General features: G+C 43.3%; 1 protein-coding gene across 10 annotated transcripts; it reads left to right on the forward strand.

Annotated features, from left to right (window-relative positions):
* Positions 1-249: 249 nt before the first annotated feature.
* On the forward strand, positions 250-20,130 carry CYP46A1 (cytochrome P450 family 46 subfamily A member 1). Of its 10 annotated transcripts, none has more exons than XR_012159558.1 (16): positions 250-649; positions 4,752-4,829; positions 5,148-5,229; positions 5,869-5,942; positions 7,298-7,384; positions 8,487-8,625; positions 9,703-9,813; positions 10,636-10,792; positions 11,180-11,245; positions 12,686-12,758; positions 13,235-13,319; positions 14,048-14,158; positions 14,491-14,579; positions 15,132-15,198; positions 16,134-18,766; positions 18,915-20,130. XR_012159558.1 is itself a non-coding variant. In XM_073349624.1 (16 exons), exons 1-16 carry the CDS (start codon positions 522-524, stop codon positions 18,934-18,936), a joined length of 1,518 nt encoding a protein of 505 aa, XP_073205725.1. In that variant the 5' UTR covers positions 250-521; the 3' UTR covers positions 18,937-20,130. The 10 variants fall into 10 exon arrangements, 8 of the variants coding, with proteins under 8 accessions (XP_073205725.1, XP_073205726.1, XP_073205727.1 ...); XM_073349624.1 differs by having other exon boundaries at positions 16,134-16,282; XM_073349625.1 differs by having other exon boundaries at positions 11,183-11,245; positions 16,134-16,282.
* Positions 20,131-25,273: the final 5,143 nt, after the last annotated feature.

A 25,273-nucleotide genomic window follows, 5' to 3' on the forward strand; every position in this document is an offset into this window, starting at 1 on the left:
ATATATATATTTGTTTTAAAAAAATCTTGATTTTAGAAATTAAAGCTGTTTTAGGCCAAGCTGGTGATGGGGCGGAAGGGTGTTACTTGTGATTTTTGAACCAGGTTATGTAATCTAAGGGGAGAAAAGTCCAGCGTTTCTTTGTAACACACGAGTTTCACCTCCCTGTGTCCCTTCCGTGGAATTGGCCCTGTGCTGACAGCTCCCTTGGGTGATTATTAACTTTCTGGTTCCCCTCTGGCGAGAAGAGCAGCAAGGCTCCCCCGGGGGGACTCGGGCCGAGTTGGGTACAGGCTGTTACAGACTCCTTGGCTTTGCAGGGCCCAGCCCGGGGAGGCCGAAGAGCCGCGGCCGGACCTGGCCGCTGCCGGGGGAGGCGCGGCAGGGCTGCCTGTCTCTTTAAGCCCAGCCTTGCGGCGCCTTCTGCCTGAAGGGCAGGGCCCCGGCAGGGAGTCGGAAACCCGTCCGGCCGAGCCGAGCGGAGAGGCGGGCGGGGGCTGCCCAGCGATCTAGCCGCGGCTATGGAGGGGCTGGGGGCCCTGCTGCTCCTCTTGCTCTCGCTTTGCCTCCTGGCCTTCGGACTTTACTGCTGCTACGTGCGAGCCATCCACGCGAAGTACGATCACATCCCCGGCGCCCCGAGAGCGAGGTGAGGGGGAGGCCCGCAGCCAGCCCCCGGGGAGGGACAGGGGCTCGGGGGGGGGGGCAAGGATCTTGCTGTTTCAGGCATCTCAATAGCGCCACCCCAGTGCCTGGTCCCCTGGGGTGGCAGGTTCTCCCTTTTCGCCAGCCTGGGTGCATCGGGGCCCATCTGCTGCCCAGCTAATGCCAGCATGGCCCAATGAGGAACTAGGGGAGGGGGCTGCTCTCCCTCCAGGAGGGCTGCCTGTGACCTTGCTGGTATTGCGGAGCAGGCGTGCTGGCCTGACCCGCTTCAGGTGCAGAACTGGCTCCGGCATAGTCAGTGGGAGCTTTGCCATTGACTTGAATGAGGTCAGGATTTCTCCTTTTATGCTGGAGGAGGTAAAAGCCTGTTTAGAGGCACTTTGAATCTTTTACCTGGAGGGTTTGGCTTTGCGTTGCATTTGTAGGATTTGGGCTCTGGCAATCCCGGAGGGGGGGTTGGGATCCATCTCGGGGCTAGCGCACCAGTTACGTTTGAAGCTCTGTTTCTATCAGTACACTGTCTTTAAACTGACCCTGCTGGCCACAACCCCCCCCCCCCCCCCCCCGTGGTCATATCAGGATGTTTGGACCACATCAGCTGACAATAATTTCACCCGCTTCGATACAGCGTAGGCATTCTGGTTTGGCAAAAAACCACGGGTCAACAGATATGGACAGCGGTAAAGAGACGTGAAGCACCAAAGTGGCTTTGCTGCAGCAAGGAGAAACAGCTCATGTAGCGGTATTGAGGCTGCTTATTTCACCTTGGCTTTGGGCCTGTGTGCCCTAGTAAACTGGGGACATACCAGTATGTGAGCAGACACAGTAATTGCATTCTGTTGCATAAGCAGCCAGGCCAGGATATCAGGTTTGGTTGTGTAACTGCAGTTATCATGTCTTTCTGTTCAGAGTCTACACATTAATATTAGGGATATGCCAGCTCTAGTCCTGTTGGTAGTTAGATCAAAATGGCTTTCCAGGCCTGTGGCACCATGTAAGGTAAGTTTTGGCTTGTTTATTTGTCTGTTTCTCCTTAAGGATTTTTGGTTTGATTTTCAGCGATCAGCCCAGGTAGGATCCTTCAGCATAAGGCTTGTGATCTCCATATCCCTTTTTAATTTCCAGCACGGCTGTATTATGCATTCTGTTGACATTTGTGTGGCTCCTAGTATCAGCTTTATTTGGTCTTGATGCCCTCTTGTATACTTTAGAATAGAAATGGTGGGTAAATGGTTTAAGGTGCTCTGAGCCTTCATTTATGAGCACTTTTAAATTAAAACATTCCGCTGAATAGGTGTGAAAGCGATCCTTGCATTGGGGTTTTGTGCCATTTTTCTCACTTGAACGGCTCACAACTTTGGTTATCCCGTCAAAGGCTTATTTCACATGAGGATTCTAAAGGGAAACATGGAAAAATAGATGTCTTTCCAAACGGACATTTTTTGGATAATTGTCACATGCCGATACATCCCAACCTGAGCAAAGGTATCAGCGTGGTACACAATAGGTGTCAGGAATCCAGGAGTTTAATGAGTGTTCTAGTCCCCTTGTAGTCCTTTGATCTGAATCTTTGTTCGTGTGATAAAGGAAACCATTTTTAAGAGCCCAGTCCTATGAGATGCTGAACCCCCTCACACACACAGCTCCAATTGGAGTCAGGGACTTCTGCAAAGAATCCTCTGCACTCCAAGAATCACTGCAGAGCCCTGGAAAACAATGGACTTGAAATGACACAGGGGTGTGAAATGAGGCAGATGTGTGACTCAGGTATGCTGGTTTAGTCATTTAGGGCCACACAGTGCTCTCTGTGTTAATTAGCATGGCACACCGACAGCCTCTAAAAAAATATGCCAGTGGCCTGAGTGAAGAATATATGGTTTGTATTATCTTAGGCCCTGATCCTGCAAACCCTTCTGCACATGCTTAACTTCATGTGTTGAGTCCCACCAAGTGTCCCATTGGAAAAAAAAGCATAAGTGGAAGAAAATATGGTGCTGTCCTTTCCATGGCAGGGTTCGTGGGGGTGGGGGTGGCGAAGTGATCTAGAGTAGGACCATTGGCATGTTCCGTCCCCATCAGCCAGCCACTGGGCCAGAGCATACATAGGGGAAGATTCAGACAGTGGCCTTGCCTGTACTAGACCTTTCTCAAGCACCGGTGCTGCTCAAACAGTGGGAGCATGAGTGTAGACAGGCCATCTTTGCCACCAGTATTCCAACAGCTAGAACTGCTTTAAACACAGCTGGACAATACTGTCTATGGTAAGCTTTGCAGGGCTCTTATCACTGTGGTGAGCCCTTCACACGCTTTTAACATTGTTCTTCTCATACGAATTTTACCAATGGGGAGCTGAGACAGAGCAACAAAGTGACTTGTCTAAGGTGACACAGAATGTTTTTGACAGAGCAGGGAATTGAAACCAGCTGTCATAAGTACTGGGCTAGTGCACTAACCATTTGGCCATCTTTCCTCTGTCATAGTGAATTAAACCACTGGTAGCCAGTGTATACAAGCATTCCCACCATTGTTGCCACCAGTGGCTCTGGCACTGGCGGGCTTGCACTGGTGGGAAATTTGAAGAAAAATATTTGTGGTGAGGACAACGACAGTCAACAAATGAGACATGCACAAGGGGAGTCAGGGCTACAACCTTGCTCCTTTATGCTCAAAACACACAGGTTTCTGATACCTCAGCTAAAGGAGAATTTCTTTAGCTAACCGTTAGCAGGAGGGATCCTGTCCTTTTTGGGCCAGTTACTAGAAGGGAACTCCACTAACTCACACACACAAAGGGTTAAAAGGGTTTGTTGTAAATGGTTGGGTAATTTTGTTAAATGCTTGACATTTTTAAGTAACTAAAAGAATCTAGCATAAAGAAAGGGAACCTGTGGGTTTTTTTTTTTTATCATAACTTGTTTACTTTAACGAGAACAACAGTGCAGCTATCTGTGTCTCATTTGGAAAACTGATCCCCTTAAGCACAGCTTGTTGGCTTTTTGAGAAATTGGAGTAGGAAGCTGCTGAGCCAGATCCTACTTCAGATGTATACAAAGTCAGTGGGAATTCTCAACTCGCCTCTAAAGGAATTGACACATGGGTTTTAAATAAAGCTGATGCATTTGATGGATCAACGCCTTTTATTCGTTTTTGTAATTTCCATATTAGCCAGTACTTTCCCTTCTAATTTTTCCTCTTTATTTCATAATTTGAACAAACCAGAACATGTAGACAGAGAGGGGCCAATTCTAATCATACTTACATCACTGTAACACCACTGACTGAGTTACCATGGTGTAAAGAAGTTCAGAGTTGGGCCCACATGCTCTCTTCTGTACATACAATTGTATAACAACTACAGCATGGATTCAGGAATATTAGACTGAAGGCACTGGGTCCCTTTGTCACTGATGCCAAGACAGTTACCACCTGTAATCCCAAACATCTCAGATTCTTACACAGACAAAAGACTGTCTCATTTTACAGAACAGCAGAGTCTTTGTGCTCAGTCTCTGTTCACAGACCTTCCTACAGAATGCAGAGAACTCTGCAGAACAATTGAGGGAGTCTTGCCTTGTAAACATCTGGGAAGGGGGTGGCGGGGAATGTGTCTTTTAGGAGGGGCTATGGGTTGTGGGTGTGCTTTCTTTAAAGGAAAGAAAATACAAGCAATGCAGACAGCACATCAATGGAAACCAAAACAATGTGACTAAGTTCTACAAAAGCTTACAAGCCACATGAGATCAATGTGTCTAAAAATACACACTCATTAACATGATCTACTCTTGTCCTCAAATGAAGATTTAAAGCACTTTTCAAAGGCAAATAAACGTGATCGCCATTATTACAAATGGAGAAATTGATACGTAAGGTCTAACTTGTGTCAGTTCGCACAGCAAAGTTAATGGCAACGTCCCCAGCCTCATGAAGACCTGCACGTTCTGGGAGCTGAACCAACACATCCTGCCAAGTCCCTTCCAGCCTTTAAATCTATCTCCCATATTTCATTCCGTCCACTTGAGTCCTATGGACAGAGAGGAGTGTTTCAGCCTTAGGATTAGACTAAGATCTAGTTTTGTTTTCTCCAGCTTTTTACTGGGACACCTGCCAATCATCTGGAGGATGCTAAAGAAAAATGAGCTGGCACTTGATCTCTTCATACAATGGTAAGTTGTTATATCTCAATAACTTTTATCTTATTGGACCACACCGCCACCCAGTGTTACACAGGAGAGGGGGACATGCTGGCATCATTAACCCTATATCGCAAATTGGGAAACTGAGGCACAAGGAGAGTAAGTGATTTGCCCAGGGTCACTCAGCAAGTCAGTGACAGAGTCAGGTCTTGCTGTAAGTGCTTTGCCTAGGTGTGACGGTAGCAATGCACATTACACTGTGTTGTGTTCCTTTGAGGGTGTTTTCATTTCACACATGATTGATGTGTTATTTTGCACCATAATTCTTCTCCTTCCTTTCTGGTGTAGGGCAGAGGAGTATGGCCCCATTGTGCGTTTTAATGCTTTTCACAGAGTCTCGCTAATGGTTCTAAGTCCAGAAGGAGTAAAGGTACTGTATAAATCATCTGACTGGAATCATCCTATCCATCTACCCAGCCATCTGTCCTCCTAGAAAATGAAAGGGTGTTTCATTTCATTCAAATGTGCAGTGTTTGGAGTATGAGGTTAGGAGCCAGAGGTTCTAGTTCTTGCTGTACCATTTGACTTTACTGTTGCCTTGATTTAAGCCACTTGTGACATCGCTTTACAGGATAGTGGATGCCCGCAGCACTTACTGCAGTCAATGGGAGCTGCAGGTGCTCAACACTTCCAAAAACTAGTCCACTAACTGCTAGATGCCTCAGTTTCCCCTTCTGAATCATAGGAATAATAGTGATGTGAGATTTGAGCAACTTTTGTAAGGCAGTTTCAGATCCTGGGAGGAAAGGTGTTCTAGGGCTAGGCCTGCAGAGAAGCCTTAAATTCTGTAAGTGTGCAAATGAGGGAGCCAAACCTTCTAAAATAACTCTGGCAGACAAATGTGTTCCTTCCTAATAGTTCACGGGGCAAGTTTGTGTGATTCGTGGAGCCTGTTGCCTGTGGACTTTTGATAAAACAAAGAAAGTATTGAATGCTAGAATGGCTCTTTACAGTCTACTTGGGAAACGAATTGCACTTTATATTTGCTGACTGTGGGATTTCATTTTAGGAGTTCCTGATGATGCCACAGTACCCGAAGGATGGAATAACATATGGCAAACTCTATGCTCTATTTGGCGTGAGGTAGGCCAACTCCAATCAAAAGCATTGTGTGCTTAAAACAAATTTAGAAATGAATAAAACGGGAGGAAGGGATTCAATTTGCTTTGATCGATTCTGGATTTGACTTTAAATTGGGATCTGTGGCTAAACTCCAGTCACAACTGGGCACAAGGCACCCATTATATTAACTTGATGAGACTCAAACAGAATCAAGTGTCTTCCTAGTGGAACAATGGAGAGTACACATGGAAGTCCTTTATCTTTCACATCCCTCCCCTGTGGGATATGCACCTAGCCTCAGAACAGTTGGGCTCCTATGAGTTAAACCCAAAGCAGATGAAACTTTGCACAAGACTATTTTAAAAAATAAATCAATCACTGGTTGCCCTTTACATGATTGAATCATTCCATTGTGCATGGGGGTATTCAGCTGCTGGTTTTCATCAGAGAGGGGGAAATTATCCTGCCCTGCTAGCATGATCTACTGAAACATATAATGAAAAAAGAAAAGGAGTACTTGTGGCACCTTAGAGACTAACCAATTTATTTGAGCATAAGCTTTCGTGAGCTACAGCTCACTTCATTGGATGCATTCAGTGGAAAATACAGTGAGGAGATGTATCTACACACAGAACATGAAAAAATGGGTGTTTATCATACACACTGTAAGGAGAGTGATCACTTAAGATGAGCTATTACCAGCAGGAGAGCGGGGGAGAGGGAGGAAGAAAACCTTTTGTAGTGAACATCTGAGGAACAGTGGGGGGGTGGGGGGAAGGGGAGAATAAACATGGGGAAATATATGTATGATAAACACCCATTTTTTCATGTTCTGTGTGTATATAAATCTCCTCACTGTATTTTCCACTGAATGCATCCGATGAAGTGAGCTGTAGCTCACGAAAGCTTATGCTCAAATAAATTGGTTAGTCTCTAAGGTGCCACAAGTACTCCTTTTCTTTTTGCAAATACAGACTAACACGGCTGCTACTCTGAAACCTGAAACATATAATGTGGACCTTCAGATATGATTATTTATGATTTTGCACGTGGTAGTATCTAGGACCCTTCAGTCATGGATCAAGGTCCAGTTGTGCTAGGCACTCTACAAATCCAGCTGTCTTTTAAAGTCATTTCCTCCTTCAGTGGCATGAGTGGAATAATGTGCTTGGACCAACTTGGTGCTTCCTGAGAAAAGAACATATTTATAATTCGAAATTACAATATATTTCCCTAATATAAAACCGAGTAGGCTAATGAGAGCTCAGGCAGATGCGGAAAGGCTGCTATACATGTGGCTTGAAAGAATTGAAAACTTCATATCAAATCCCTTGCCAGAAACTTTTTCTTTTCCTTAATCCTCATCTTTTTGTTAGATTTTTAGGGAATGGCTTAGTGACTGATCTTAACCATGATCACTGGTACAAGCAACGGAGAATTATGGATCCAGCTTTCAGCCGAACGTAAGGCAAATCTATATCTGAGATTAGCTCCCTATTGTCTCCAGAGGGGAGTTATTAAAATGTGTCAGGTATTTCTCCCCCTTCCCCAGTTACTTTCAATTTAGAAATAACTGCAGTCATTCAATGGATAGTTCTCATTTTATCTAAAGTTTAATGCATTGTTTTTATGGCAACCATAACTTGGCCGTATTGTACGTACAGTAAATAGAGACTAATTTGGTTCTCCCACTTACATCCATATACACTCAATGACACTAGTAGCAGCAGCAGGTTTTGCAGAGCTATCTATCTAGACATCTAGTGATGACACCATATGTCCTATCTGAGTGCCTCTCAAGGATCTAAAGAGTGACTTCAAATACCACTTGACTCCTTTGCTTCCAGTCTTTAGGAGAAACATCTTTAGTATTGTGTAGGGTTTTTGTTTAGTTTTCCTCATGTGTCTGTACTTAAAGGCATTGGCACCGACTCCGTGGGTGCTCTGGGGCTCAGGCACCCATGGAAAAGAAATAGTGGGTGCTTAGCACCCACTAGCCACAGCTGTTTGGCAGCTGGCGGGAGGTGTATGGGGGAGGGTGGAGAGCAATGGGTGGGCAGGGGCCTCGAGAGGGGGCAGAGCAGTGTGGGAAGAGGCAGAGTAGGGGCGGGGCCTCAGAGCGGAGCAAGGGTGGAGCACCCCAGGAAAAACAAAATTCAGTGCCTATGCTCAGAGGGAAAGGTAAGCTAAATCTAGGCATTATGTTTCATTTCAGGTCTGATCCAAAGCCCACTGGAGTCAGTGGGAGTCTTTCCATTGACCTCAGTGGGCTTTGAATCAAGCCCTTTGCTCTGAAAGTGATTCATTCCGTGGTTATTCTTATCTCTGGCAGGATTGAATTCCACAGAAGTAGTGCAAGCAGAATTTAGCTTGTTCTGTTGTGCTTAAGCAAGTGATTATACCAGGTGTTTTCTTTAATTTGGAAAAATGTATGTAACTAGTTTAGGATTTAAAATATCATTTGAAAAATTTTTATTCTCTAAATTTTCCTTTGTAAAATAAGCGAAGATAATTTTTCTCTGAACAAAGATGCCCCATCACTAATATTTTTTTTTAATTATCCAGCTACCTGATTGGTTTGATGGAAACCTTTAATGAAAAAGTAGAGGAGCTGATGGAGAAGCTAGAGGAAAAAGCAGATGGAAAAACTGAAGTGGACATCATGAGCATGATGAGCCGAGTGACTCTGGATGTTCTTGCAAAGGTACAGACTGTCTGACATCCTTTTTTCACTGTAAGTGACAGAAAAGTTATAGTGCAGATACCTAGACCAAAATCAAGGGGCTGTAGCTATGAAACAGAAAACTTTCCCCTGAATGCCAGTCTAATTCAGGGTGAGAATGTACCACCCCTACACAGGTAGAGTAGTAGCGTACTCCATAACTAGACCCACTGACATCAGTATGGAGTAAGATAACTACTCGCGGAATAAGTTACCACTCAACCTGCCCAAGGGTGGTAGAATCTGATCTGCAGTAAGGGACAGAGGGGAAACATTTTCAAAAGTGTTTTACGTCCCACTTTAGAAGCCCCTAAGTGACTTATGTGCTTTGGAAATAGGACTTCGGCATGTTTTGAAAATTTTGCTCAGGGGCTGTTACCCTCAGGCTGTGTGTACTGTGCAATTGGAGGTGCGATTTGCACCTCATGTAGCCATACCAGTGCTAGCTTTCATCTAGCTAGCACGCTAAAAGTAGCAGGAATTCAGTGTGGACTAGCAGCATGAGTGCATACCCAGAGTCCCAGATGGGCTTGTACAGCCCATGCTGAAGCCTACGTTGCCGTTTTTGGTGTACTAACTTTGGTGTACCTAAGCTGCAGATCACGCCTGCAGTGTAGACATAGCCTGAGAGCTCTCCAGGTCTGTGTCTTCTTCTCCCTCTCCTCCAATCTCAAAGGAACATGTCAGTGTTTAATTCATATGTGTGTGTGTATAGTGTTTCATGGCCATTATGCATCAACAAAAACTTGCCATGGCTGCACCCTCTCTGCAGGAGTCAGCAAGAGGTTGGTAGAAGGGAGCAGTAAATGACTACCCCCGTTGGGTAAGTAGTGTGACACAGAGCGGTGTCTCTGAGCCTCTCTCTCTCCCAGGGGCTGCTTCTGGGCTTTAGATACCACCCTTTGCTCAGGGCTGTGTCTAAAGGTAGAATGTAACCCTTAGGTACTAGCATGATATAGGAACAGGGCATGGGTCTATTCATGTGTTTTTTAATTATAGATGCAATAAGCAGAAGGGTTTAATCAGCAAATAGCTGCCTCTTTCTCTCAATATCCTCAGGTGGCCTTTGGCATAGAATTAAACACACTGCAGGATGATCAGACACCTTTCCCACATGCCGTGTCCATGGTCATGAAAGGAATGAACGAGATACGTGTCCCATTTGTGCAGGTCCGTACACATCTCACTTAAGTTAATGCTCTCTTCAGAGTGAAGCTGTAGTCACTGCATGCATATTGACTGGTGAGCACAGTGGGCTGGGGTTGTGTGTTTTGGCCCTTTCGCAATAGAAAAAGGATCAACAGATTGAAATGGTTCCTGTGTCTTTCTTTTCTTCTCTCTTTGAAATAAAATTTCAGTAGCAATTTAAGAAACTCATGCACTGAACAAAATATTTTCTTATCTTCTCTCTCTCTCTCTCTCTGAATAGAAACATAAATGTATCTGAAAAAAGGATCATGGTCTTTACTAGAGCTGGTTAGAAAAAGGGTTTTCTTCCTGTGAACGTGTTTTTTTTTTTTTTTAAGCAAAAATTCATATACCAAAACTTTTCAACTGAAAACCGAAATATTTTGATTTGAAAATGCTGCCACAGTGTCTCATGGGAGTTGTAGTTCAGATGGCTTGTGCTCCCATTTGCCTCTATAGGTCAGACACCCTGGTTAGACTACATCTCCCATGATGCAGGAGAGGGTGCATTTTGATACTTCCTGGGAGTCCTTGGCCATGGTGCATGAGGCAGCTGAACTGAATTACAGCTGCTGTGAGGTGCTACGGCAGCATATCCAAATTGAAATATTTCAGTGTTCAAGCATTTGGTCTTTCAACACAAAAATCTAATTTTTCCATGGAGAACAAATATTTTTTAGCAAAAAATTTCATTTAATCAAACCCAGTTTTTTATTTAAAACAGTTTTGACCAGCCCTAGTCTCTACACCTCTTTGGTTTATTCTGCAAAGCTAGTAAAATGACCAAGTGCATTTTATATTCAGTACATGCCAGGAAAACAAAAATTGATAAAGGAGGTCCGGGAAAGTGTGAGACTGCTGCGCCGTGTAGGAAAGGAATGCATTGAGCAGAGGCAAGAGGCCATCCAGAATGGGGAGGAAGTCCCACAAGATATTCTTACACAGATCCTGAAAGGGGATGGTAGGAAACTCAACTTTCTCTGATTTCATTATTCTGTGAGTTGTTTTGCAGGGTTAAACAGTGGATCCAAACACACCCAAAATTTGGGGATTCACTTCTGGATCTGAACTTTGAATTACAGACCTTTCTAACATGTTCAGGAATGTTTCTTTCAAGCTGAAGATCCAAACAAGGGTTTGTTTACAAGTGGGACCTTGTCCTGGAGATTTTGCCCCTTTCTGAGTTTAACATATACCTCTTTTTACATTTGGAATCAGAACTTGGGTTCCAGGTCACCACTGAGCCTCCCCATCCCTTCTAGCCCCCCTCCCTCCCACCCCCATTGTCCCCAAAATGTTGTTAAAGGGGCAAAGTGAACTTTTATAACTACTTTGTTTCCTATCCCAGCAGCTCAGGAGGAGACTAGAGATGATGAAACTATTCTGGATAACTTTGTCACTTTCTTCATTGCTGGTTTGTATGATAGTTACTTTATTACTCTGACACATAATGTGGGAAGCTATTGAAAAGAGTACACGTTCCCAGGGTGTCTACCATGAGAGTTACTAAGGGCTTGATTCTCTCTCTGACACAGGTGTAGGTCAGGAGTAACTCCATTGCAAGTTATAGTGGTGTAAAACCAGTTTGAGTGAGATCTGGAGTGAGAAATAAGAAAATGACGTTTAACCCTCCCACTCATCAGATAAACATAAGCAAAGACTATCTGGACCAGTGGCTCCCAAACGGTGGTCCACAGAGCAGCACTTGATGGTGGTCTGCAAAGAGCTGGTTAGTCTCATGATGCTGTCTCCTCCCCTAGATCTCATTGAAAGCAGCTAAAAGACATTAAGGGAAATGTGGTCTAAATGCAATCCCTATAAAGTGGGGGCACACTGTGTTGAAAAAAATGTACTCGAAGAATAGTTATCCATGGTTTTCTATCAAACTGGGAGGACACATCTAATGGGGTCCTTCAGGGGTCTGTTCTTCATCCAAAACTAGTCAATATTTTCATTAATGACTTGGATAATGGAGTGGAGAGTGTGCTTATAAAATTAAGAATGATGCCAAGCTGGGGGGTATTGCTAGCACTTTGGAGGACAGGATTAGAATTCAAAAAGACCTTGACAAATTGGTCTGGAATCAACCAGATGCAAATCAATAAAGACAAGTGCAAAATTACTACACATAGGAAGGCAAAATCAAATGCACAAACACACAACAGGGAGTAACTGGCTAGGAAGTAGTACTGCTGAAAAGGGCTCTGGGGCTTCTAGTCGATCACAGATTAAATGTGAGACAACAGTGTTATAAGGCTAATATCATTCTGGGATGTAATAATAGGAGTGCCTTATGTAAGACACGGAAGGTAATTGTTCTGCTGTACTCATCACGGATGTGGCGTAGTGTGTCCAGTTCTGGGCACCATACTTCTGGAAAGATATGGACAAATTGAAGAGTCCAGAAAAGAGCAACAAATATGGTAAAAGGTTTGGTAAACCTGAACTATGGGGAAGATTTAAAACTTGGTATGTGTATTCTTGAGAGAAAAGATTGAGGGGGGACCTGATACTCTTCAGAAATGTTAAGGACTGTTTTAAAGAAGATGGAGATCTGTTCTTCTCCGTATCCACTGAAAGTAGGACAAGAAATAATAGGCTTGATCTGCAGCTTAATCTGTTTGCGGTTTTTATTGTTGAAGGCCTCTTACATGCATATTTCAACATTTATATGATTTCATTCATTTATTGCCTAGCACAGTATTAAAATTAAGCATTTGGGGCTTTTGTTTTTTTTAAGAGGCCTCAATCTGGCCTCTGGTTTTGTGGTCACAGTTGTATTGGTACCATTAATTTTGTATAGAATAGTAATTTTTTCAGTGTTGCTTTTTAAATAGATTCTCAATATTTTTAGGTCATGAGACAACTGCTAATCAGTTATCATTTACAATAATGGAACTGGGACGGCAACCTGAAATACTAGAAAGGTATGTACACTCCACGCTTAGTTTGCCAGGACAGCTCTCTGACTCTTGTGCCCCATAATAATTATAAGGACTATTAAATAACCAGTATTTATTCATAATAAATCCTAACCTGTGTTCCAAAATAAATAATATTTAATGCAATTTCACACTTGTAAAATAAAAAACATGGAACTGAGATTTTTCAATTCTATTTAAGTAATTTATTTAGAAGCCTTTATACAAAGCCGGTCTGGTCTGCAGATGGGATTTATCACATTTGATTGTATTATGCTTTATGAATACTGCCGTGGTACTGATCCTGGAATATTTGCTCAGGCAGTCAGCCTTTGGAATCAATAGGCATTTTGTCTGAGGGAGGAAGGCAAGGTCAGGCTCAATATTAGGACAGTTTAAAAAAAAAAAAAAAAAGAGCGTTCACCTGGCCTAGCAGGAAATGGATGTCGGTAACTACAGCTTCTCCTTCATTATACCTCTAGACTTCATGCTGAAGTGGATGAGGTTATTGGAGCCAAGAGGGACATTGACTATGAAGATCTTGGGAAGCTGGAGTACTTGTCACAGGTACAGTAGGAGAATGAGGCCAAAGGGCAGTTGGCGTTGTTTTGCAGCACTTTTGCCATGTCATAGCACAGCCATTAGGGGACTCTGAACTGGTTTTGTTTTATACAATCAAAAGGAATGATCAGTTCTGACAGTGTTTGTCCTAGCTATTCTGAGCTTTCAGGGTAGCATAACCTTGGGAGAAAAGATGTTCTTGGGTTTTCACTCTGAAATGGCACAGAAATCCTTGCCTGCTTAGTTTAATTATTATCAGAGCATAGAACTAGGTTTCTCATTCACTATATGTTTCAAGTGAATCTCTGCCATTATTTTGACAACATGGGTTTGTAGTCTGGAACTCCACCCCAGAGAGTCTGACTTGGGGTGACTGACCTGGTTTCAGAGCCTGAGCTCCAACCTGAGTAGTAATAGACTTTATACTGCTATTTTTAGCACTGTGGTGCAAACCCCACAAGCCCAAGGCAGTTGACCTGGGCTCTTTGTCTAGCTGCTGTGGTTTTTTTTTTCACAGTGTTCTCCTTATACACAAGGCAGTAAGAAGGGCAGAAGTATATGTATTTAGCTGTCCTGCCTTGCTAGCCATCAGCTTCTCTAGCTACAGCCTTACTTATATTGTTCACCCTCCAGATCAATGACCTGATTGGAAAGGCTATGGGGGAAGAATTGACATAATCTCTCTTCTCCCCATGTTGTAATAATTAACTCTTTGTTCCTCTGTGCTGACACAGGTTCTCAAAGAATCCCTCCGATTATACCCTCCTGTTTCAGGGACCATACGTTGGACAGGAAAGGAAAATATCATTGAAGGCATCAGAATTCCAGCAAACACTACTCTCTTTGTGAGTTTGATGGCTGCATCCAAAACGTATCAGGTTATAGGTCCACACACAATGGAGTTAGACACTGCAGAGCCAGAATTCCCTGTTGGCATAGTTCATTGACTTCAGGGGAATTACGGCAGCAGAGAATTGGGCACTGAAGACCAAAAGAGTAAGGTGTGAATCGGGCTTTTGGACCCAGTTTGTGGCAGTACGTCAGATCCAGTGATGGGGAGGGTGATGCAAAGTGTTTAGTTAGAGACAAACAGAATTATTTTTGTCCTTGTGAGCCATCAGAGAGGCTCTAGTAGTGTGCATCTCATAAATAATGCAAACACACATTTTATTGGCAGTTCAGCACATATGTCATGGGAAGGCTGGAAAAGTTTTTCAAGGACCCACTGACCTTTAATCCTGACCGATTTAGCAAAGATGCACCAAAGTGAGTATATTTTACTACCATGTTACCAAAACGTACTGAGTAACCATTATGGTAAGAGCTTTAACAGGGAAAATATGTTTATTATTGTAGCTTTATGCTCAGATGCAAATCCAAGCATTATTATTATTAATAATAATAATTTTGTGTTTTATACAGCAGGTTTTTATCTGCAGTTCTCAAAGCACTTTACAAAGGAGGGTATTATTATTATTTATTATTAACATTTAGACTGGAGTAGCACCCAAAGGCCAAATCAGATTGGGGCCCATTGCATTGGGCACTGTCCAAATATATAATGAATGACCGTCCCTGCCCCCAAGAGTTTACAGTGTCATTTCCCCCATATAACAGGAAATGGGCACAAAGACGTATGATGCTATTCTGCTGTTAGGTTAGGAAGATGGTGCCTTAATGAGTCAGAGGTGTAAAGAAGTTATTGCTAAGCAATTAAAATTACAGTTGTGATGAAATATTTGACTTATAAACCAGCATCTCTCATCCCAGTGCAGCCATCAGAATAAATGTTGTAAAAAAATTTTTTTTTCCTCATAGGCCATATTTTACCTATTTTCCATTTTCTTTGGGACCCCGTTCCTGTATTGGACAGATATTTTCACAGGTACGCAGGCTTCTGAAGTTTTGGTGTATCCCACCTTTTTCATAGATTCCAAGGCTGGAAGGACCATTGTGATCATCTAGTCTTACCTCCTGTATAGCACAGACCATAGAACTTCCCCAGAATAATTCCTGGTCAGTGATGGAGAATCCCCCACAACCCTTGGTAAATTGTTCTAATGGTTAATCACGTTCACCATTACAAATTTATGCCTTATTTCCAATCTGAATTTGTCTAGCTTCAACTTCCAGCCATGGGATCGTGTCAGACCTTTCTCTAATAGTTTGAAGAGCTCATTATTAAATATTTGTTCCCCGTGCAGTCAGATCACCCATTAAACTTCTCTTTGTTAAGCTAACAAATTTTAACTGTTGCTTCATTGGTACATGCTGTGCCATGTTGCTGAAGCAATAGGCAACCAGACAGGCCCAAAGGCATAGAGGCAAAGCTACTGACCTGGCTTCTTCCCCTTAGAGCTGGGCTCCCCAAGGCTGTCGTGATGCACATTTGTGGACAGTGCAGGGAAGCTGGCCTTGCTGTTTTGTTCCCTGCTCTGTAGCTCTTGTGTGGAATCTTCTGTTTTTCCAGTTTCCCATGCTGCTAATGGGGCTCATCTAAATGCAGTTATACCTGCGCTGGCAATCCTCTTATTAAAGTGGATTGATCCGTACCCTCGTCTCCAAGTAAGACCTAGAACTTAAACCAACAGACATATCTTTGTGTCTGTAATGTATCTCCAATTCGGGAACACTGCAGGTGACTGAGGAACACCCCTCACAGGGGAAGCTCTTTCCCTAATGGAGTTACAATAATACCGTAGCTTGTATCGTTTTAAATCTCTGTATTTTACAGAATTGCCCAGTGTCTTCAATTTAAATCTCTTCAGCCAAAGCAATATTTGCATCTGCTGATTTCGAGTTTTCTTTTCTCCTTAACAGATGGAGGCTAAAGTGGTGATGGCAAAGCTGCTTCAGAGGTTTGAATTTCAGCTGGTGCCAGGGCAGAGCTTTACAATTATGGATACAGGAACCTTTAGACCAAAAGACGGCGTAGTGTGCATATTGAAACCACGGATCATTACAAAAAGGTCCCAAAAATAATGGGAGTGGGGAGCAATGGAGTCAAATGGTGGTGGAGTTTCCCCACGGATTTTAGAGATTTTTGCAATCACTTTTGAGGGGTGCTATTTAGAAAATGTTGTTAGCCCACCCCGTAATTACTGTGGAGAAGTTTAGGAGTTTCAGTGTGAATGTTTATTTGAATCTTGTTGATCTGGAAGCTTTGCAAAAAGCAGACTTTTAATCCGGTACCGCTTGGTTCTCATCAGACTTGGAAAAACCACAAGAATATCATCTCTCACTCTGCTACATATGATGACAAACAAACCTAAAGCCAAATCCTGGTCCAGATTTTTCACTGATTTCAGTGGAACCATTGGGCATAAGTTCAGAAGCACATGAGCACTTAAACAATGAATCAAACACTTGGTTGAATTGTACAGCAGTTTTGGTTTGAGTTTGGGGGTAAAAGTTTGAGTTCATTCTTATTGCACCCAAATCATTTCCCACATCCATGCTGTAAACTGCAATAGTACATGTTATCTTTGCTGTGAATATGATTCAGCATATGAAAACTAATGGCAGGGGAGGGGATCAGAAGCTACATCTATTGTCTATCCTAGATCTGTGAAAATACTGGATTTTCTGGTTCATTGGCAATTCCAAAATACCGATAGATTAAAATAATTGTTTCAGAATGAGCAAAAAATGAATTTTTTACAAAAAATTTTTGGCAACTCAAAAAAGTTTAAAAAAAAATTGGATTGAACAAAATGTTTTGATTTCAAGCTTTTTTTATGTTTTTAAGTGTTTGGTTTTTAATAAAATGAAGGTAAATTTCTAAATGAAAAGTTTTGAACCAAAACATTGAAACGTTTCGTTTTGAAAATTTCAATATAGCATTTCAGTTTTTTGTGAACTTTCTTTTTAGGGTTTTTTTCAGCCAAAGTAATTGGACAAAACTGCCATGAATTTGTAAAACATTTTGGTATTGCTCACTTGGCATTTTTGCCAAAAAATGTGCCAATATCTAGTCTTTCCTCCTTTCTTGTCTGTCTCTCACTCTGTCTTTCACACTGTCCTTCTCTCCAATCCCAGTCCATGTTGCTCAGTGAACACACAGTGGAAGCAAAAGTTGTGCTGTGTCTTAGCATTACCATGTCCTACTTCTACAACTGACATTAGCTAGATTGTAATATGACAATGCTCCATGCCTGACAAAGCACTCAGCTGGATTAGCTTCCAAATGGCCTATCTCAATTAAAGGAAGAACTACTTGGGAAAACGCTACTGTTTAGAAATAGATGGTAATTAATAGATGATGGGGAACATGACCTTGTCTTGGATAAAAGGGAGTTCAGGATAATTGGAGCTGAACTGTGTTCTTTATCTCTTCCAATTAAGATGGGCAGAAGACAAGCTGTGATGTGGTACAGCATCCATCTGTTCCTGTAGGGCCAGATTGTAATGCCCCTTACACTGAGTTCCCATTGACTTCAGTGGGACAGCTCATGTGCTAAGGTACTATTCAGCATAAATAAGGGCATGATAATCTGCTCTATCGCATTGATGCTATCACTCCGACAGCATTACTGTCTTTGGTAATGTCCTACGGTACACATGCAGTCAGGTATAAGGCCCTGCAGTTGCACTTGCTCAGTCACCTGCCAGCCTAATGAGCACAGCTGGGATGCATCCACTAGACCACGTGATGGATTGCCCCACCTGGTTGGCTGAGCAAGCTAGCAGGCTTGCTCTTCAGCCCAACGGCAGCAATTCACTGGCTGCTCAATGCATGTGCCTGTGGTTATGCTCTGTTTCTGTGTTCAGGTTGCTCCAAGCCCTGCTTCTGCATTGCTCCTCCCTGACAAATAAAGGGACTCTATCTTTCTCTCCAAGTATATTGCTGGAGGTTAATATGGGATTGAGCCAGATGCCTTTTTTCTTAAAGGCCAGCTGGGGACATTGCAGAGGTCTGGATGCCCTATCGGATGAGGGTTGTTGTGATAATTGGGCCTACAAAGATACCCTAATTGTGACCTCAACTGTGAAAAGTGAATAACAGTTCATAGAAGTGACGCAATAGCCAATAATGTTGACGGGAAAAGGTGAAAAAGATGGAATTAGTCTAAACAAAAAGGCCTAGTAGTATACTCCAAGAATTGCGTTAAGATCATGCCTGATAAACAAGAACAGTGTGAGACTGGAAGTCAATGAACCAAAATTGGTGTGTTGGAAATTAGGCCTAATTTGTGGACAAAATATGAGGGGATGGGCGATTCCGCCTAATGATCCTCAAAAAGAGACTTTGAGTGGGAAAGGCTACTGGGCTGCTGGCTGACTGAAAGACAAGAGAAGGAACAAGCTTCTCTTCACAGTTGCCACCTCAACCATCTCCACGGCCCTGAACTTTCTCTCTCTAATCCTGAAAGATGTCTTGAGCAGACTGAGCCAGAGAGAATGAACCAGTTGACATCACCAGTTTCAGCTAAATCCCATATGCCACCTAAGAGGTGAGACTTTGACCTTTGTGTGTTTCTTCCCCACCTTCAACAACAACTCCAGCCGAATGCAACTAACTTCTCTCCCTCCCCAAAGGACATTTTTTACCATCTTTGATACCATCTAAGACTGTGGTTTTTAACCTTTTTTCTTTTGCAGACCCCTAAAAAATTTCAAATGAGGGTGCAGACTAGTTTGGAAATCTTCGACATAGTATGCAGACCCATCAGGGATCCACAGACCACAGGTTGAAAACCACTGTTTTATGGAACAACAGCCTTTCACAGACCCCTTAGACATAGTTTGTGGACCCCAGATTGAAACCACTGATCTACGAGACTGTCAAACAAGGGAAGGAGTTCCTTTGAAAAGGAAACAAGGGATGTTATTAAAATGAAAGCCTTACTTAATACTTTTCAAATGATTTAACTGTTCTTCCTTCTTTTCTATATCTTTAATTAAAGACTAAAATTATGTTCAATGATGATGTGTTTTCCATGGTATTTGTAGTCCATAGGGCTAACCTGCTAGGTTGCTATATTATATATCCTGTCTTTATTGGCTGGTTTGATTATATTATTATGGCTTATATTTTTGTACTGGATAATTTTTGTAAACATTACATCATTATATTTGGCTGTAATGCAGGAACCTGGGTCCTGTATTATTAACTAGAGCAAATTTGCATGAGTGTTTGTAACCTGTGGCATAGATAAATGGCCTACCGGTTATCCTTTTAGACTTTGGGAAACTGAATGTGTTTACCAATTCTGGAACATACTAATAACAACAAGGTGCACCACAAGAACATGGAAGTAACGGTTCAGGCCAAAGGTAACAGGATATCAGATAATGGGCATTAATATGTATGAGTAAGGTAGAATAAGTGTACCCTAAGATTATGGGGGTGAGGAAATGTGATTTGGGCATGGAAGATTGGGCACTGACATGAATATTCAGGATAGTGCCAAGACTCTATAAGAGGGCAAACCACCATATGGAAATTATTCTTTTAGATCTTTAGTTCCCCTTTGTTTAGCTACCAGCTTATTTTTTGCAGTAAAACTTAGTTACTCAACACTGACTCTGCTCTCCACCATCTCGGCATTGAGGAACTTGGACCATTAGACTCATCTAGCATGCCAGAGGCGAGGCTGGTCCTGTGTCTCTTATCACCAGGTCTACAAGAAGGGTGTTAATATGCTAGTTTAATTCGCATTTGTGAGGAATGTTACCATGGGTACTATTAGAATGTTATTATTTCTTTTTAATTCTGAGGTCTGGAGCTTTAATGACTTTTTCCTTTAATAAAAATCTCTGCTTTGTTCTCAGCATGAGTGTTCTTGCCACTCACCCTGAGGGTCCTTACAAAATATTGAACTCTCTGTGTTGAATTCTGTAGCCTGATTTCAGGACAAGAACCTGATTATCTTCTGTTCAGATAATTGGTGAGCCTGTATCAGGTTAGCATATTAAGCAGGTTGAAGTTTCTGTATACCAAACCTTGTCTAACACTCTTTAATGTTGGACATTTTCAGGGTCACATTGACACCTTTGGCTCTTTGGGCCTATATATTCCATCTAAATTAATAGCACAGGTGTCTGTCGCTAAGAACCTGTTGAAGAGTCGGAAAGCCTCGGAGGTAGAGGAGTTATGGAACCATCAGGGAGCCCATGGAAGGAGCTGATAGACCTGTGGATACCTTGCCAAACAACAGCACAAACTAGGGTGACCAGATGTCCTGATTTTATAGGGACAGTCCCAATTGTTGCCTCTTTTTCTCACATAGGCATCTATTACCTCCCACCTCCTGTCCCGATTTTTGACACTTGCAATCTGGTCAGCCTAGCGCAAACATTTCCAGAGTATGAGCTGTCCTTACAACCATGATAAACCCCAGAGGCTGCTAGTCCCGAGCTTATTAGCACCTATCCAATTTTTCACACAAAACTCAAAATGAAAGAAAAAGCAAGAAAAGTGTCCCAATACAGGGAAAATAGTAATACGATCTCTGGATTCAGAGTAGCAGCCATGTTAGTCTGTATCCGCAAAAAGAAAAGGAGGACTTGGTGAAGTGAGCTGTAGCTCACAAAAGCTTATGCCCAAATCAATTTGTTAGTCTCTAAGGTGCCACAAGTCCTCCTTTTCTTTTTATATCTGGATTGTGCCAGATCAGTGCTCATTACCCATTGCTTCCATCAGGTGGCAGGCTTTCATTTCCAACTGTCAAATCCGGGTCAGCCCTGCAGGCCTGACAGTTTCTTAGGAGCCAACACCACAGGGGAGAGTAGGTGCTTCCCAGGCTGGAGGCTGGCGGATTGATGTTGTGCCAAATCTCTGCAGCGTTCTTCTGTCAGTCCTGTTTCTCTTGGGTTGCAGGGGGCCTCCATCCCTCTGAGAAAAGCCATGTTGGATCAAGCAGAGGCTTGAACAAGCTGCTGCATGGGGTCTTTTGTGCTAGTTGAAGCCCTGAAGCATGAGATTTGTTTCTAGTCTTGCCCTAATACAGAGCTGCAGATATTAAAAGTAATGTGTGTGCAGTGTAGCGCTTCCTGTTCTCTCCATGGCCTAGGGAGGAGGTTTGTTGTGTGTCACTGGCCCGGACGGCGGGTAGCAGGATGGAGCAGGGGGGTCAGTGTAAATCATGGGGATAGTGCCTTGAGCATGTTGTGCGCTTACACCACACAAATCCCAGCCATCCCTGCCCCAGAGACCTCCCAGACTGAATAATGCTGAGAGAAAAGCAGAACATTCTCCTCTCTCTCTGTTGTGTGACAGCAAACCTCACTCACAGCACAATGGGATGTGTTGGTCTTTGCTGATGGGCTCCAAATCTCTCTTGCTCATTCCTTCCTCTCTCTCTCTCTCTCTGTGGATGGACTGTGGCTGCTTGTGCACTGTTAGACCTATGGGCAGAGATGACATTGTTAGAACAAGAATGCTAAACTCCTCTGGGGTAGGGACAGTCCTTTCCTCATTCTGACATCAGTGACAGGAGAGTCAGCAATGGAAAGCTGGTGCCACCCCAATGGTATATCCCAGTACAGCCTGCACAATGGTAGCACCCTCTTAGAATTGCTCCTACCCAGTGTTGCAGTGTTGCATTTCAGCTGATCATTCTGCCCACTCAGCTACTTTGGTTTGTTCACACTCCAGCTTCCCCCAGAACCGAGTCCTTGTTATTCACTCTAGGTTTCCTCAGCTAATTTGTCAAGAGACCTGTCTCTTACCACATCACTTGGGCTCCAGCTCTTCTTAATTGAGGCAAGAAGTTGAATCCGGACCTGGATCTCTTTCTGAATTTCTCCACCAGCTCCATCTCTATGGAAACCTGAACTGATACCCCAGAGCCAACCCCCACACCTCTATCTGGAGTTTTTTTGCTCGCTTGTTGACACTGCTCAAGTGTCCATCGAAGAAAGGTTAGGACAAACAAAAAGAGCTGGGGGCTTTTGTATTACCTTACTAAGTTGCTGGTGGACAGGAAAACACTCTTGAACAATTGTACGGACCTTCACCAGATGCTGACACATAGGGAATGTTCAGATGTCAATGCTAAAGACCTCTGTGTCGAATTGGGCAACATCAATGTTCCCTCTCATTTTTTTCATCCATGTGCGGAATGAATTTTGTTATGTGCACGGAGGTGATGTGTGGATATGCCCCACCAGTAGAATAAAAAAACCTAGATAATTAGATATATGTTTTTAAAAAGTTATTATAAGGATAATTACTCCAGCCGGGACAGGTTAGGCATTTTAGAACTCACGACTCAAAGAATTAAATTTAAGCATAAGAAAGAAATAAAAATTATGAAATGCATAGACCAGTCAAAAAACAAATAACACACTTTGAAAGAATAAAATTACAGAGCATATATGTGCATTGCAGGAAGTACCAAGAAGTAACAACAACAATAATGCAAGTATGTGTTGGGAGGGAAGTGTGAAAAACTGTGTGTGTGTGTCTGTGAGAGAGAGAGCCACACAGACCGTGTGTGTGTGTGTGAGAGAGACACAGAGACAGTGCGTATATGTGTGTGAGACAGAGACTGTGTGTGTGACTGACAGACTGTGTGTGTGACACAGAGAGTGTGTGTAATGGGGAGAGACACACAGAGAGTGTGTGTGTGTGTGTGTGAGTGAGACAGTGTGTGTGAGAGAGAAAGAGAGAGAGAGACACACACAGACAGTATGTGTGTGTGTGTGTGTGGGGGTGACCTAGAGACAGTGTGTGTGTGAGAGACACAGAGACTGTGTGTGTGCTGGCTGCTGGGGAAGTTTCCGAGAGATGCTGTGTGCTGTCTCCTTAAGGCACTCACTGAAAGCTCTCTTGCTCCTGAGCCCTGTCCCCCCTCCACCGCTCTGCAGAGAGGGGGGAGGGGGAGAGACAGCATGTGTGTGTGTGTGTCTGTGTGTGTGTGTGAGAGAGAGAGAGTCAGAGACGGAGACAGAGATTGTGTAAACTGGCTGCTGGGAAAGTCTTTGAGAGACCGTGTGCTGTCTCTTTAAGGCGCACACTGTCCAGAAGGCTTGTTCACACCTCAGATTGCAGCAGCTCTCCTGCTCCGAGTCCTGAGCCCTGTCCCCTCTCCCCTGCTCTGTGGAGATGGGGTACAGGAGCAGGGGGAGGGAGACACCCTGACATTAGCACCCTCCCCTGCTCTGCACAGCCAGCAGGATGGTCCCGGGAGCAGCTGCAGGAGCAATGTGGCTGCAAAGCAGCAGGGCGGGGGAGGAGGGGACACCTGAACACATGGTGACAGATATGTGTGGCTCTGCTAATCAAGTGCCGCCCGACTGCGCAGCTTAGAGGGAACACAGGACAATATCCGTCGCATCTTGCAACACAGGAAGCACTCTTCACTCCACATTCTCCAGTTCATTCATGATGCAGAGCTGAAGGACACTCTTCCTAATGTGTGGCTAGCTTTGAGGATTCTGCTCAGGTTGCCGGTCACAGTCATGTGTGGTGAGCACAACTTTTTGAAGCTCAGGCCCATTAAAACATATCTTTGATCAGTGATAGCCAACGAGAGACTGACATTGCTTGCTATTTTATCATTTGAAAATGCCATTGGCCAGTCTTTCGATCTCTCTGATGCTGTGCTTCGGTTCATGAGGGCAAAGGCAAGAAAAGCAAGATTTGAACTAAAGGACTAGGGTTAATATTCTAAGACCATCACCAATTGTAACACTATTTAATGTTGGGCCACCCAATATTGGTGCACAGTTCAATTTCTTGATGTTAGTACATTTCAGTTATTCTTAAAATTAAAAGCTTAGAGGAAACAAATGTTTTTATTTGCTTTTATATGGCATGAATAAATACAGCTTTACAGATCCTAGTGTGCAAATTTATCATCTTATGTGACAGGGATAAATCATGCATGCAAATCATGAATCAAAGTCATAAAATGGGCTACCAATGCAATAAAAAAGACGGTATTCAAAGGTTTAACAAATGGAGGAGGGGAAATCAAAGATGCTCCTTGCCTGGGGCACAATTTGGTCTAGGTCTGACCCTGTGAGAGTGCCGGGGCTGGTCCTGGAGCACTGACTGAAGAGCAGAGGTCATCAGTATTATGATGCCCACTGATCAGCCCAACTGCCCTGAAGAGCTGCTGCCCAGCGAAATTGCTGCATTCTAACTGACTTCACAATCATAGTCCCTGCTCCCAACCAGCTCCAATCCCCACTAAGCTCAGTCTGACACTATTAAAGTTATGATTTCATTACTGTTCTTGTTTCAGAGTAACAGCCGTGTTAGTCTGTATTCGCAAAAAGAAAAGGAGTACTTGTGGCACCTTAGAGACTAACCAATTTATTTGAGCATAAGCTTTCGTGAGCTACAGCTCACTTCATCGGATGCATACCGTGGAAACTGCAGCAGACTTTATATATACACAGAGAATATGAAACAATACCTCCTCCCACCCCACTGTCCTGCTGGTAATAGCTTATCTAAAGTGATCATCAGGTGGGCCATTTGTACATTGTACAATGCAAATGCACTCTCCGCAGGAGAGTGAATTTGTGTGGGGGGGTGGAGGGTGAGAAAACCTGGATTTGTGCTGGAAATGGCCCACCTGATGATCACTTTAGATAAGCTATTACCAGCAGGACAGTGGGGTGGGAGGAGGTATTTTTTCATATTCTCTGTGTATATATAAAGTCTGCTGCAGTTTCCACGGTATGCATCCGATGAAGTGAGCTGTAGCTCACGAAAGCTTATGCTCAAATAAATTGGTTAGTCTCTAAGGTGCCACAAGTACTCCTTTTCTTTTTACTGTTCTTGTTGTAACTCTAAAGGCCATAGCCAAGCAGGACCCCGATGCTGTGCCCTATATTCCATGTTATTTCCAGAGAACTGAGTTTCTTACCCTGGAATCACAGCCCCCTAAATTTCACCCCTCTCAAGCTCTATCCCAATGGCTCAGGAAGAATCAACTCTGTTGCTGGCTGGGCTGTTTATTCAATCATCTGTGAAGTACAGGCTGAAGCTGAAGGGTTTGGCC

Source organism: Lepidochelys kempii, chromosome 6 (assembly GCF_965140265.1).
Source record: "Lepidochelys kempii isolate rLepKem1 chromosome 6, rLepKem1.hap2, whole genome shotgun sequence".
Lineage (NCBI taxonomy): Eukaryota > Metazoa > Chordata > Testudines > Cheloniidae > Lepidochelys > Lepidochelys kempii.